The sequence below is a fragment of the Oculina patagonica genome, chromosome 2, assembly GCF_052425735.1.
Source record: "Oculina patagonica isolate OP01 chromosome 2, crgOcupat, whole genome shotgun sequence".
Lineage (NCBI taxonomy): Eukaryota > Metazoa > Cnidaria > Anthozoa > Scleractinia > Oculinidae > Oculina > Oculina patagonica.
The window spans coordinates 33,762,537-33,777,851 of record NC_135759.1 but is presented as its reverse complement, the minus strand read 5'-3'; the positions used below and the strand labels follow the sequence as shown (position 1 = coordinate 33,777,851).

The 15,315-nt window shown below is 38.4% G+C and overlaps 2 protein-coding genes and 1 non-coding gene across 5 annotated transcripts in view; 2 read left to right on the top strand and 1 right to left on the bottom strand.

Moving 5' to 3' along the window:
- Window positions 1-2,954, bottom strand: part of LOC144644287 (uncharacterized) — a 28,453-nt gene extending 25,499 nt beyond the window's left edge. The window contains exon 1 of the mRNA XM_078503741.1: window positions 2,938-2,954. The gene's annotated coding sequence lies outside the window, so the exon portion shown is untranslated. The remainder of the gene's footprint in view (window positions 1-2,937) is intronic.
- LOC144644288 (uncharacterized) lies at window positions 671-11,270 on the top strand. 3 transcript variants are annotated; one of them, XM_078503742.1, is made up of 6 exons: window positions 671-1,907; window positions 2,518-2,562; window positions 4,629-4,736; window positions 5,106-5,501; window positions 5,895-6,140; window positions 10,323-11,270. In XM_078503742.1, exons 1-6 carry the CDS (start codon window positions 1,901-1,903, stop codon window positions 10,538-10,540), a joined length of 1,020 nt encoding a protein of 339 aa, XP_078359868.1. In that variant the 5' UTR covers window positions 671-1,900; the 3' UTR covers window positions 10,541-11,270. The 3 variants fall into 3 exon arrangements, with proteins under 3 accessions (XP_078359868.1, XP_078359869.1, XP_078359870.1); XM_078503743.1 differs by lacking the exon at window positions 671-1,907 and adding an exon at window positions 1,956-2,070; XM_078503744.1 differs by lacking the exon at window positions 671-1,907 and adding an exon at window positions 2,095-2,362.
- Window positions 11,271-14,309: 3,039 nt separating this feature from the next.
- Trnaq-uug (transfer RNA glutamine (anticodon UUG)) lies at window positions 14,310-14,381 on the top strand. Its single transcript has one exon. It is a non-coding gene; the product is annotated as a tRNA-Gln (tRNA).
- The last annotated feature ends 934 nt before the right edge of the window (window positions 14,382-15,315 follow it).

Genomic DNA, 15,315 nt, shown 5'->3' with positions numbered 1-15,315 from the left:
CTACCATGCTCAAATCTAAAAGGTACAGATTTTGGGTGCAGTTCTTTAGAATGTTCCTGATCAGGATCAATGATCTAAGATCACTCGGATCATGGTGTATCAATGGGGCCAATGAATCCACTCTAGACAAGGATTCACCGGTACTTGTACCATTGATACATCAAGATACGATCGATCTTGGATCATTGATCCTGAACCGGATCATCACAAAGGAACGCACTTCTTATTTCGTTCGGTTTTTTCGTTCAATGTACGGAATTGTTCCCTTGATCCCAGGCTAACACAAAATAGTAACTAATGTGAAATGTTATTTTAAGTAGTTGCTTTAACCTCAAATAGTAAATCGTTGCTTATCTCAATTAAATCATTGCTTCTCCCCGAGTACGAAAACACATTCCGTTATCTCAAATACTATATCGAGCAACTATTAATAATGATCTTGTGTTCTTCAAACGCCCCTCGTGCGTCTACTCAATAAACGCAGGCTAAGCAACTTTCGCTTAATACCCTTAATAGTGAGATGGCTGCTTTCCCTGCCTCCAATTACTGAACATCTCTAGTCCTTAACTAAAACCATTTGCTACGTAGTATCCTATCTGGTCACTGTCTTATCTGGTCGCAACAATTGTTATGTGAAGGCAGAAATTAGCGACCTCGCCTGCAATATGGCGGCTTAGTCGCTCTACTAAACGAGGAGCAATCAAAGGGCTCCTGACTACTTTAAACCGGCAACAAAGAAACCAGCAACCAATTTTTAAAAAAGTCAAGTTGAGTTGTTTCTTTAAATTTAGACAAAACCATCGTTTGACGAGGAAAAAACTGAGGAAAAGGTGCTAAAAGAGAGAGAAGGTCAGGTAAGTTATGGCATGAAGAACACGACAGACCTTCACACAAAGAGGTGTCGCACGCGCAGAAGATGTCATGCATTGTTTAGTAAAGCAAGTTGACAAGTAACTTGTAAATCACTCTTCTTAACCTATCCTTGTTTAATCGCAGTTTAATTTTCAGTACTTCTATTGACTGTCTTTATTTTATTTTTGTGAGTTTTAAATCCGGGCTTGAATAGATTTGAAAAACTAAACAATCCTGAGACAAAAACCACGTGCACACCCCTATTGAGAATCCCGGCAAATAGCTGTCATTAGTAAGAAAACAAATGTAGAGAATGGTGTCGAACACAGAGATGGAAATATCCGTTAAACAAAATCACTGAAAGAGCTAAAAACCTTTTCTATGTCCCAGAACGGTCTATGACCTACCTGCTCACAATGTAAACAACCTGTTTGGAATCACTGAGCAGTCATTGATTTCGTTTATTGCAAATTAACTGGTGTAACTTTGCACTAACTTAACTCCAGAGCTCAAGATCAAACGATTAAGAGATTTTAAACACATCTGCTTCACAGAAAGCGTGAAAAAATAAAGAAATGAACCCGGTAAAGAACACATCGATAAACGTTTGAAACATTAATAAGTGCAGTTGGTCTTTGCTGTGACAAAAATGAAGAGAACCCTAAATGGCATCGCGCCTTTTTCTTGTAGACTGTTTTCTATTTCACCACTTTAAAAGTTGGTGTTTCGCATGTGCGCTATTTCTCATTTGTTTAAAAAGAACAAAGGCGGCTACTTCATAGAGAGTATTTGACTGGTGGTGTCAACAATCTGTCGCCCCTTGTTAGTTGAAAGAATTGCTGGGTGGTTGAACCTGCAGCGTATAATTTTTGAACACACCGCTGACAGAAACGCTAAAGATAGCCGAACAAAATTTTAAGGCACTAAATGATGTCTAAAAAACTTAACTGTCATTGCAGCTTTCTTTTTATTTTTTTCACGAGATTTTTGGTGAGAATTTTCTCTTTAAGCAAGCGACACCTTTCCTGACATTTGCTGTGAAATATTCATGCAAGGTAAGTGAGCGAATGCCCGGGTCATGACTTTGGAATGTGTAGTTGATTAAATAAGACTCCCAGATAAGACACGTCAAATAAGGAAACCAGAAACTGTAAACCATTTTGGTTCCATCAACAAAGTTCGTCAAGGACTTTTTTAGGGGTTTGGTTGTTTCGCAAGGTAAGACAAGCTCGGAATCGTCCGATTTCTGTTTTTGTATCTCTCCCCATGTTTCTGGCTTGTGATAGGTTTTGGTTTCAACCTGCTCTCTACCTGTTACAAGCATCCTTGTTGTTCTTTGTGGAAACCTTCGTGGTTATAGAAACAGGGATTTTCCACTGACGTAACTGTAAATCGTACTTAACCTCTCACACTCTAAACATCACAGGAAGGCAGGTATCAGCTCTTGTAGTCGATACCTTCGAGCAGCGTGCTTATACGGCGTTTACAGCACGACGGCAGACGGACAATTGTTAGTCAATATTTATCTTAATCCTTCATAACATTTTGATTTTCGATCGGGTATTACACCAGTTGGTAATTAAGTTTTGTTTTTTCTGTAGAAAGGCAAAACATTTGTCTGTTTGATTGATACAATTTTGAAATTTCTTTCGTTTTTTTTTTTAGGAAGGATGGAGAGACTTGTCTTCGTTTTAGCTCTAACCATAAGTGGTAAGTACTGCTGTAGTCATATTTCTTGAGGATTGGCTTGTTCATTTAATATATTTCGTATTTGTCAGTTATAAATATCTTGTAATAAAATAACAACAAACGCTCGTCTAGAAGTTTGTTGAGACGAACGTCGCAAATTATAGATTAGGTCTCCTGCTCACCGAGTAACTTTTTTTGTCATTTTTTCGTCGGGGAGTTGAATTGTTTTTTGAGAATATGAATCTGGTCGAATGCCTATGGCCTTTAACAGGATTTTTTCCCCTTCGTTTATCGATATCCCAGCCTGATTTAATTCAAAGATCTTTTAGCAACGGTAGCACTTTTATCTATCGACTTCGACATCGACTGAACGAAGTAATATATCTTTTATGGTACCTTAAATTCGACGAGTGTAAATCGTAAAGTTGAGCTGGTAATCTTGACAGCACATTTGTGGCAATCTCGTTGAAGCTTCGTATAATGGATATTGTTCCTTAACTGTAATAATATTGTTTATGAAACTGTCTATTATCTGCCTTACTATATCTCAAGGACTTGTAAATAGTAGTAAAAGACCAAGCCGCGATTTCGCAAAATCCAGGCACCTGCACATTGCACGGAGTTTAAAGAATTTAATTTAGCAGAAGACGTCAAAGATCTTGCCATAGAAGTCATAGAAGTATCTTAACGTTTTCTATTTTCTATACACCCACCAACATAGCTTTAATTAAAACTAAAACTATTAATATCATGGAATGGGTTTAGTAATCGTTCTTTCGATTAAAGCCTGAAAAATATGAGGTGCGAACTGGTTCACTTCTGGCCTGGAAGCCTCGGGGCATAAATGGCGATCAATGTGCAGCCTAGGAACTTTTGTGAATTCTGGAACTGTTGTGGATTTTTGTGAAGGGAATTCTGTTTTTAGAGCTTCAATTCCATTTTACGAATAGAACGGAAAATTGGGAATAGGTGGATACCTCGACATTCACTGACTAGGCTCTCGAGTGAAGATTTTGTGTCGCTGAGATTCATGATGTCTGCAAAATCACAGTCTACATTTTTATAACAACGTATTGCGACGTTCAGACGCTAAGCAAGTGCTTTGAATTTCTATTTGAAGAATATTTAGAGACAATTTAGTAGGGCAGTCTATTTGTCAAGACGATTGTATGCACTTTTGTTGCCAGGATTCACCAATTTCGTGGCTTCAATGGGACAAAAAAACAAGCTAAATGTAACAGTTTTTTATTTGAAGCAATTAGAAAGCTTCCCTCGAAATGGCGTTGTTTTCATAACAAGGAAATTATTTTTTGTAACATTAAATTGCTAGATAAGAAAAAATTATTATTTGCAGTTGACAAGCAGAATCATTGGCGGGTGATTTCATGTTTTTTAAACAATACCGTTACCTGCTTGTTAAAATCACACACCGTGACGTAATGGTCAAGACTGCTGACCTCTGCAGGTCAAAGTCGTAATTCTGTTGGTGAACACGTGCTTACGCCATATTTTGCCAGTTTTTTCTTATAAGGTCTTATAATTTTCTCATGAAGCCATCGTATATGCGTTGAAATTCAATCAAAAAACATGATTTAATCGACAAGGCATAACTCGCAAAGAATTATGATAGTCTGCTGAGTTTTTCAGACAAAATAAAAATAACGATGCAGAAAACTCCAACATCAGCACAAAACATGAAAATTTGAAATTTTGCCTGTGCCTTTTTCTTTTCCTTCTCTTCGTTTTCTGTGCCTCTCATAGAAACGGTCAAGATAAGTACAGAAAAGAGGGCTGTTCAAAAATGTATCTCATCTTTATACTAAAGCTATCATCCGAAACTCTTTCAACAGAAGGATCTTGCTTCGTCTAAGAGCTAGTTTAGTCGAATAAAACTAAACATCTACAAACTTGTTAATTTGTCAAGTTTGGATTTTTCCCAGTGAAAAGTTTAGCTTTGGAGTAATTAGGAAAACGCCATTGATAAATTGAGTTTCGCGTGTATGAATGGATGCAACATGCATGCAACAGTTTTTGCCTAACTATTAAATATGACCTCTGATTCATTTCGATGGTACATTTCATCACAGGTGCACTGGCTTCATGTCGGCATCCCAAACCAGGCCAGTTCTTATCCAAAAAGCAGGGAATTCCTAGCGTGGTTGTCAGCCCATCTACGCCTGACATGGCCCTCGACAGTAAGTATACATCATACCTCCGAAAGCATTTTCAATTCATTTTTTATTGACCTATCATCATAATTAGACTAACTATGCTATCATCAATCATAATGGGTGAAATAAGGCTCCTTCCCCCCTTTTTTGTACTTCCAGTGGTTTTATAGCTCAGTTGGTAGAGCATCAATTTCGTATCACAGTGATCAAGAGGTATAGAGTTCAGACTGGCAGGTCTTCCTGAGAAAAGGAGTCACATCAGCAAAAATTTCGATTTTAAATCAAATTCTCGAAACGAGTATTGTAGAGAGTGCATGAACAAGAATAAGAAGAATTTGATGCCAAGTCAATAGTTTTTATTTCAAACTGAAATGATTTTCTTTCCCATAAAAGAGCGCCTCGTAGGACATATACAGTTCAATGCTACCAAAGGAAACGTGGTTGAAGATTCCTCTGGCTACGCCAACAATGGCTACATGCAAGACGGTGCCATTGTTGTTAACTTTCCTCAAAGCAAATGTGGAAACGCAGCTTATACCTACTGTGGCGATATTCTTTTCCACGGCGACACCTTTCAGGCCAAACCAAGAGAGGGAGTAACAGTAGCTGCTTTCATTAACTTGAAGGACATCGAAGGTAGCCGATCTGTGTTTGATACCATTGGCATCAGTCACCAGTGCGGACAGTTTCACTTCGAGGTGAACTACGGTTCAGTGCGTTGGTTCCACAGGAATGAGACCCAGCACATCATCTTCAGTTGCACCGCTGAGGGAAAGCAAGTCCAGAAAGGTGAGTGCCTTGTTAGGTTAAGGTTCATTTATTTACAGAGAATGGAGATTCTAAAACCACCTGTTTTCCCTACAGAAACAAATTCAAGTTTTTCTGTCCTGTCATGGAAATCAAAGAAAACCACAAACCGGACAAAAAATGGTTCAAATTGTGATGAACAAGGTCTCTATGCTATACATTGCGCCAAAAGGATTCCTAGATGTTGATTTTTTATGGTTTTATTGGAGTTTCAATTTTGTACCGCTGAGATCAAAAAGTCCCCACTCGTACTCCATCCCAAACTTCACGTAGACGATTGTATAGCCCAGATAAACACTTACCTTCTGCCCCACCACCCGAAACGTCTTTGGTGCAACGCCCCCTCCATTTCATCTGTTCTCGCTTCTTTTCCAGATCAATGGACTCACATTGCAGGCACCTACGACTCAGCCACTGGCAAGGCCAAGATTTACGTCAACGGTGAGCTTCGTAACATGACCATCGGTGGAGGACTGCTCTCACGTGATTGGCTGTCGCGTGCTGGGATCGGTGACCACAAGGCTGGCCGTCCTCTTATGGGATTTATCGATGAATTCAGGATCTACAACTACGCTCTAAACAAGGCTGAGATCGAAGCTTTGGCAAAAATGTGTCTACCAGGTAGTCTTTTCATTTAGTCATGTTTGACGTCTGTATAATGTTCAAAAACTAAAGTTTTCCAGCTCACACAAAACATCTATGTATTTAACTCCTAAATAAACAGTTTCCTCTTTCTCAAGTTAGCGTAAATACCACTTAGACAGTCGGGGAGAAAAGTACCAGTTGATGGCAAGACCGAACTGAGACAGCATTTTTATTTTGAAGTTGCTAAGCAACTGATCAAGACACGATGACGTGACAACTTTCGAGGCACTCTCGTGTGCTCGCACTATTCTTTGATTGGATGATAAAACTCGGAAACTTTACGAGTGTTTCAACGAAGACATGCCAGAAACGGTATTTGTTCCTCGACTGTAGAAGTGAAGGTGTATGCATGTGTTAAATGAATCTTGTTTGAAAGGTAACGTCTTCCATCCAACCCCACCGCCACCACCTCCTCGATATCCTGATTACCATAGCGACGTCTTTGGAGATGAAGCACCCGGACAAAAAGGAATGGGCCCAAGGAACAGGTTCAATCATCCTGAAGAACAATCGGTGGAGGAAGCTGTCCTCTAGAAAACGTTTGCGAGAGGAATACGAAGCGTCAATGTGCTATAGAATAACATTGACAACACGATTGTATGACGTCACTTACGCGACCAAGTTCGATGGAAGTATACTTGTGCACTAGAAATGGAAGACTTCTTTGCTTTTGAAAATCTTTTGCTGTAAATTGTTTACGGTGAAAGTTAAGCCATGTTTTAATTTGCTACACTGTTGAGTGTCTTTTCTTCGTTATCTTACTTATCGCATCAATTCAAAGCCACTTGCTGCTGGCCCTTCAGGCAATCAAATACACTGAGCAATTTTATTCTTTATCATTTTGATAATAATTCGTTTATAAACAAGATTGGTGGACTAACTGGGTTAACTGAGTGACGTCATCAATTGCTGTGAAACCTGCGACTGGAACAAAGCTACTTCTCACAAATGGACACAAGTTAAAAAGATTCCACACGGAACTTCAATGGACGATGATTTCACTCTAGCATCATCCGTTTGTTATCAGGATGAAAAGTCATGTTGATCAGAAAATATATGTACATATCGCGTGTATATTAAGCTATGATTTATAACTGTTCTTGTGGTTTTTAATTGATGTTTAGTATACAGTAGAAGCTATACTTTTAATTTGAAAGAAGTGCATAAAAAACAACTTGCATGAAAATAAATATAGGCAGTATTAAGTAAGCATGTCTGTAGTCTTCCTTTTCTTTTTTCTTAAATAGTTTATTTAAGTTAGGTCAAGTCTAAAAGCAAGGAGCATTTTTCGCGTAAACCGAGAAAACGATTGGTCCGTAGTAGGGTTACCCTCTAGCTGAGTTGAGTGTTCTCTACAATCCTTTATTTTCTTTTTTCTCGATTAAGCACCCACTCTCTACTGTGATTATGTGCTGCTAAGCATCATAAAATTGTTATCTTCATAAAGGCATAAACCCAAGTACAGTTAAGGGATACAATTATATAACAAATTTTTAAGAACTGGTAGTCACGTCCAGAAAACCAAAGCACCAACTGTCCCGAACATGAGAGTATAACCTCAAACTCAAACCAGCCAAAATTTATTTATCTGTATGTAAGATCAGTGTCGCGTGAACAACAGGTCCAAAGGAATGATCAGAGTAGTTTTTCTTTCGTATAATTAGGACCTGTCTTTTTACCAATATCTACAAACAAATTCTTCTCTTTCTTTAGTGGAGTAAAATCATGCTGATTCATTCTTCGTTGTCTACTGAAACTAGAGCTTTAATCAGAGCAAAATTGACATGAATGATCTTTTGTTACCTCGTTCGATTAAAATGTAATCAAACTTAGTTTTCAGCATAAGGCTATAAGTCGAGTTTCATTCATTTTTGAGTCTAATGCTTGCGTGCGCTCTGCGCATGCGCATTAGACTCTTTGTTATATGAAAAAAGCTGTTAGCAATCCCAAGGGAATGGTTCGGGATCGATAATCGTTCGCTGTAATGTAGAAAACAATGATCAGCTGCAAGAACGGACTCCGTACGGACACGCACGATTAGTTTCAATTAAAAACAGCCAATCAGCGACACGTGTTCCCACGCATAATTAAAAGTTCTTTCTCAAGTCACGATTATTCAACACTTGAACAGGACGAAATAATTTTCCAGTTAAGACATTTGTAAGCTTTTTGTGAAAATAAATCTTCGTTTTCAGTTCAGTTAAGCACTTGTGTTTTCGTCTTTGAGAAAAAATATTTCGACGGCGACTCGCGTTTATTTACACAATGCGACCAAATATTTATTTTGTTTTAAAAAATAGAAAACTTTACCTCGGTTTTTGTATTTAAGTCATTCGAATTTTGACCAATTTTTTCTTTTCTTTTTTTCTTTTTTTCTTTACAGTGCAAACCTTCAAAAATAAAAGATGTACATGGATAAATGTAAATCAAGTTACGCGACTAAATCAAAATGCGTTTGTTTGGCCGCTTTGCAGTATTACACTGTCCCGGCCTTTGCCATACACTGAAATCGAATTTCATGCTTTTACGACTCTCAGAGATCTTAAGTTCTTCTTACAGCTAGAAAAATCATAAAATGGTTACATTGATATGGAAGTGATGATTCGCGAAATTTGTACATCATGATAAACAGTCTTCGCTCCTGTGTATGGTAGCTCGATAATAATTGCCTAGTTTCCAGCGTTCAAAAGGTCATCATTATATTGACGTGAGCATTTACACCCGTTTTTAGGAAAATCTGTCACTAAGTGCTTACAGTACAATGGAGTAACAGTCACTATTTCAAGTGCTTTTATTGCAAAATCTGTTTCAAGAGTCATCATCAAAATGGTGAAAAATCTGAAAGAAAACGATGTGAAGTTCTTCAACCCTTGTTGTAATGAACATGCTTTTTGTAAATCGTCACGCAATCTTGTCCAAATGTTTAATCGTTTCTGCTTTTACGGACAATACGGAAGAAGTAACATCAACTCCTGTTCATACTTTAAATTTTGTGAAGCATATAACATTTATGACTGTTTCGTTTTCATCCATAATCATCCACGATGCCCCTAGCTTGCTATAAGCATTTTAAATTAAACTCCCGAACACAAACCTCTAACCAATTTTAACCGGCTTACGAAAACCGCGCAATCTGTATCACTATGCCATACGGCATTAGACTCATGTCACCCTTGGTGACCTATTTTTTATAATGTAACTGCAGTTTAAAGGTCAAACTCGGAAACAAGCGCTCAACCAATCAGCAGCAGATTGAAATATTTTTGACTGAGAAGAAATGCCTCTGCGTTTGAACCAATCACTATTTTTTTTAAATTAAACGTTTTTAAATTTCGCTCTGTATGCAAAAACTACAATATCCTTTTTCACTAATCAGCAATTACAAGCACAAATTTAATTGAAAACGAAAAACGTGCAATATTCAATGACCACGCCGGTGACCGAATTAAAATTTACTGTATTCGGCATATTTTTTGGAGTAATTAGGGCAAATACATCAGAAATTTCAATTGCGTAAATCATAAGTTGAAAATGTGGAGAGTGGAACAATTCAGTTTATTGACATGGATCATATTGTGGGGGTAAAATTATATTTTGGTGCTTAGATTAATTCTACTTTACAATTCGGTCAATAATCAACTCAGCTGGCAAGGTAATCCCTTCGTTGACTATTTTCTTTTTTCTTCTTTCTCAATGGACAATCAGGGTAAACACTGTTTTTAACTAAACACAACCCAGAGCCAAGTATTAATTTATTTATATTCGCCTTGCAATGCATACTTGGAAATATTTGCTCTTTTTTTTCTAATCATTGAGTTATTTACTTTTTAGTGGCACAGTGCTTTGAGACTGAGTCGAGTTTTGATTATACCTCGCTTTTCAGTGAAACAAAGCTCAATTTCAAGCACCACATTCATAAGGGGTCTATACGGGGTTCCCCACTGTCTAATGATAGGTGCTACCAAAAATGAGTCCTGAAACAAAACCGAAAATTGATTTGTGTTTCACCTAAAGACTTAATAGAAGCTTAAATCTCTGTGGATGTCATGTGATCCACAACCTATTTAGCGTTATTTTAAATGTAGAGAAAGAGGAACTGGTAAAAATTTTCCCCTTTCCTTGTTGCTCTCTTATTTATATGACCTTGTTTTGTTACAGGTGGTGCCGCTGGATCAACGCCTGCACCCACCGCCACCCCACCCCCCCCCGCCACTACCAAGCCTCCTTTCAAGGACGTGGCTAAGGACTCCGAGTTCGGAAACAAGGGGAAAGGACCTAACAACAAACAGTTCAGGTTTCCTCAAGAAGAGTCCGTGGAGGAAGCTGTGCTCAAGAGGTCGTCCGTGAGAGGTTCACGCAGCGTCAACGTGCTGTAAAATAACATTGAAATGCAATTGTAAGACGTCACTTATAAAAAAACTCGATGCTATATGGTTCTTGGCAAGAAATGGAATTTCATTCCTTTTGAACTGAACAGTTTGCAGTAAACCAACCAACTTGTAAAATAAGCCGTGTTGTATTGCTGCGTTTTGGGTGACTTTTTCCTTATTTTTCTGAGGGGATTTGAAAGAAGTTTGAAAACAAGGGATGTAATATGACTTTTTCAGTTCCGCAATTCCAAAACATTTAAAACTTTCATTTAAAAAGTTTTGCAGTTATGAAGTTTTTTGTGTGTCATTTTACATCGCTTGTTTTACAGCTATCTGTGTAGTAAGGTTGGTGGGTAAACTAAGTGACGTCAACAATTGTTGTGAATTATTTCCGAGCGAAACAGAACAAACCTCTCAACAATGAGTACAAGTTGGAACTGTACTGGACAATTCCACTCCGCATCCGTCTGATGTTGGCAATGTATACAGCAAATCAATATTTGTCATGATTAGAAATTGATGTACAAATCGCGTGTAAAGTAAGTTATGATTCCTATTGTTCAGTATTAAGTATTAATTATCTCTCTGGTTTGATATGAAACTATTCAATCTTTGATATTCGTGCTGGCTTAATGTAAGTACAAAAGAGAAAACGACTGAAAGATTTGTTTTTAACTTTGAAAGAAATGTTTGGATACCAAACAATTTGGGAATAAACATGGGCAGTGTTATGTTATCAGTTTTGTAGTCCTGTTTTGTGTTTCCGAGTGGCTGAAAACTGTTTCAAATGAATATTTCCAGCTCTTATATACTTTGTTGGGTCAATACTACCACTGTTTATCAGTGGATGTCAAATACCTCAGCACTAATGAACAAGTTATGGTCATTTTCTTAACATACCAGGTTACCATAGCAACAATAGAACCTGTAAACAACACCCTTAGATTTAGCTGTAAGTTTTAATAACGCATTAACGAATTTGGCCACCCTAATTTTTTATTGTCGAGTAATGATCAGCGTGCTAAGATTCAACTTTTTGCAAAGTTTAAAACAATCCTACGAAGCCACCTTAAATTTCAAGTATGTTTAAGGTGGCTCGAACCTCTCCGTAGAACTTTTATAACTATGTAGGTTATTTCTAAAATGCTTTTCATCATTTAACAATGAAAAAAGCGGTCGGTCACCATGCAGGATTGTTTTTAAATTATTAGAACTTTAAGCTAAAATAAAGGGTATTTTCAAACAAGTTATAATGTCACTAGGTAATTTTTTATGTCATGCAAATTATTACAACTTGCTTATCAATGATTGGGAGTTCATTTAATTCCATTATTGTAGCATCTACTGATAAACAGTGATATTACTGACCCATCGAGGTAAAGTGCTGACAATTGTTGGAAACCGTAGCCAGATACTTACCGGCATGCAGCATGAAGACAGCACAATTATTTTATTTCCTTTGGAAATAGCCTGCGAAGGACAAGCATATCCCATTCAGGGGAGTAAACTTAGACTCGATCTTGAGATAGAAGACTCAAAACCCAATGGAACGCTTCAAAACAATTCTACTAGTAGCAGATCTAGGGGAGAGGTCCGGTTGTTCTACCGGATCGCTATCCCTCCCCATCTTATTGCAGCACCAAAAGCTTACCTTTATTCCCCCTTTCCCTTTTTAAAGTAAAAGATAGGGACCAACGACCTTTTTTTCTGGCGCACGCTTTCGAGAACCTCATGATCTAAGGGTGAATTCCTCACCCACCATGAATAGTTCAGAAATGATCTGATTCCCATACGAACACTGAATTTCGCACCCTCGGTATCTCTACTTCGCATGAAAACGACACTACAATATACGTTTCACTCTTCACTTACCATGTCCCCAGTATATTGTCAGGGTTATCCTGACAATTTCCCGGTACCCCATTGATATATATCGCTGCGTAAAGAAAGGCAATGTTGGAGTTAAGTGTCTTCCCCAAGAAAACAACACAGTGAACCCGGACCGCTGGATCCGAAGTCAATAGCCACATGAAACCATTTACTGCATCAGTTAACTACGCTTTTCATTCTGGTCGCGGATCATGAAAGAAATGGGGATTCTGATCATGTCAGAAAATTTGAATTAACCCCTTGGGCATTGCTCAAGCTTTTTTTGACCCCCAAAAGGTGGCATTTTTCATGCTGGATCGTCTTGACCGCCAAAACACATAGCAGTCTTTATATATATTTCTTCATTTAAAACCCAAAGCAAGACCTTGACGAATAAAAACATTGAAAAAATCATTTGGGGGCGGATCTAGGGGGAGGGTGCAAGGGTTTCGCACTACCACCACCCCTCCTGAGATGACCTGCGGCAGGAACTGGTATTCTGCAAAAAAGAAAAAAAGTCAGTTACATCATTCCTTTGTGGTGCACCCTCTCCTAAGAAACTCCTGTATCCACCCCTGACCCTGCACCCCCTAGGCGAGACGACGAGCATTCCCATCACTTTTACATGGGAGTCCCCCCTCCCGTCCATTACTTCCTTCCACGTGCCACTCGTACACCGTGCCTTCCGTGTTTTTGTAACTCTCAAGAAACATAAACGTTTTGTAAACGTTATTTTCCAAATAAAGAATAAGACTTCTTGTACTGTTTATGTTTTTACGCGAAAACATTAAGCCTGGGGTAAAATTTAAAGCAGCTCGAAGAGCACTTCACTCTACAACTTTTCCATCCTCGGAGACCCAGGGGCAGTTAGTGGGGGCGACGGGCAGCTTATCGGGACAACGGGATTTTCGGGCGAAAGTTTACAACATAGAGCGTAACAGCCCCTGGGCACTTTGTCTTACCGAACCAGTTCCAGAAGCGTTTGAACTCCTTCCCCTTGATTGGCCACAAAAATATTTTTGTGGCCAATCAGCGAGGTTGACCAGAAGAGCGACTCTGACGTCTTCTTACACGAAGTTGTTTTCCTCATAGACTCGTCGTTGTTGTTAAGCCCGTCCATCGGATGATACTACGTGGGTCTCAGATAAAAAAGCAAAACAAAAACAAAACAACGAGGCCTGGGAATATGTTAAATGTAGCATAGCGCAAGGAAACCAAAAGTTTTTAAAGCTATACGCGAGCACCTCTTGTTTATAAGTTTTGTTTTTGTTATTTAAATATCCAACAAATTAAAGAAAACCCTTTGTTTTAACTGTCAAGCTGGCAACAAAATAACAATAGGTGACGACAGCGATATCTTCGCTAACGCGTGGCCCGTGCAGTGAAGTACCCAGACCGTGGCAAGTTCCAGAAGTCGGGCAACGACCGAGAAAAATAATAAAAATTGTTGTTTACTTGAATAACTATTAAAAAGCGCGCAACTAACAGTGTAGAACTGGCAGTCGTCTAAGGCTTATTTTTTTCTGAGACTCTCCATGTAATAGCATCCGATTGATGGGCAGAGCATCCACGACGAGTCTATGAGGAAAACCACATCGTGTAAGAAGACATCAGAGTCTCCTGGGCGGTCCTCGTCGCTGATTGGCCACAAAAATATTTTTGTGGCCAATCAGGAGGAAGGAGTTCAAACGCTTCTGGAACTGGTTCGGTAAGACAAAGTGCCCAGGGGCTGTTACGCTCTATGTTGTAAACTTTCGCCCGAAAATCCCGTTGTCCTGATAAGCTGCACGTCGCCCCCACTAACTGCCCCTGGGTATCCGAGGATGCAACTTTTCTTGTTCTTCCAGAATGGCAAGAGAGCTTTTAAACAAAAGGCTCAATATAGTTGTAAAGTATTTGTACATGTGGTCCCATGGTGTAATGGTTAGCACTCTGGACTTTGAATCCAGCGATCCGAGTTCAAATCTCGGTGGGACCTATTCAAACGGATCTTTTTCCGTTTCCTTTTTGTAAACATGAAGTAGCCGGGAACAAATCTTTCCAAGTCATCAAGGAACAACAATTTCGTCTTAAGAAAATAGTGTTTTGTTCGTAAGTTGCCGATACAGGTGTTTTGTACCTGCTTTCGGAAGATTTTTAAGCTCTTATTTTAATTAAATGAGTTGTAGGCAATATACAATTCGAAAAAATCAGTTAACATTGCGTATTAAAGCTAAACAAATATTGGATAAGATAATGGCATAACCATTTACGCCATTGGTACTTAGAGTGGAATTGTTTTCTAAAAGCTTTGTTCTAAAAACAGGTACGAAACACCTATACCTTTTCCTTTATATTTTTAGATCGTTGCGACACTGTTCAAAGTTTACTGAAAGCTGCATTTTACTAAAATATTGCAATCATTGTATTCCTTCTTATTATTTAACAAAATTAGAGATAGATATTTTCAAAGTTAAAAAAGTAATTGTCAAATTGGAAGAACTGAATTAAAATCCTGAGTACGCGTAATCTGATAACACACTAAGGGGTTTATCGAAGTCAAATGAGGCATTTCTTGTAATATTCGTGCAAACAATGTTTAGTTTAGTGACATATCCACTTCTTCTTACCTTTCCGTGAAATGCTCGTGACAGAATTCCAAAACGGCGTTCAGAAAATGGGCCATGTTGCGCCCACCACAGTCTGTGGTCATTCCAACCCATTCTTACGTTTTTTTGCCACCGTGACTAAGGTCAGTACTAGCTGACCTATGCTATTATGCTACAACGCAATTTTTCTGGGCAGGATGTTATCAGTTAGAGGGAACTTTGTCCAAGCAAAAAAAAAAATACAAAAAAAGAAAAAGAAAAGAAAGGAGAATTTCATTATGAGGCTACAACCAAATCAGAGTGACCAAAAATATATTATTCACG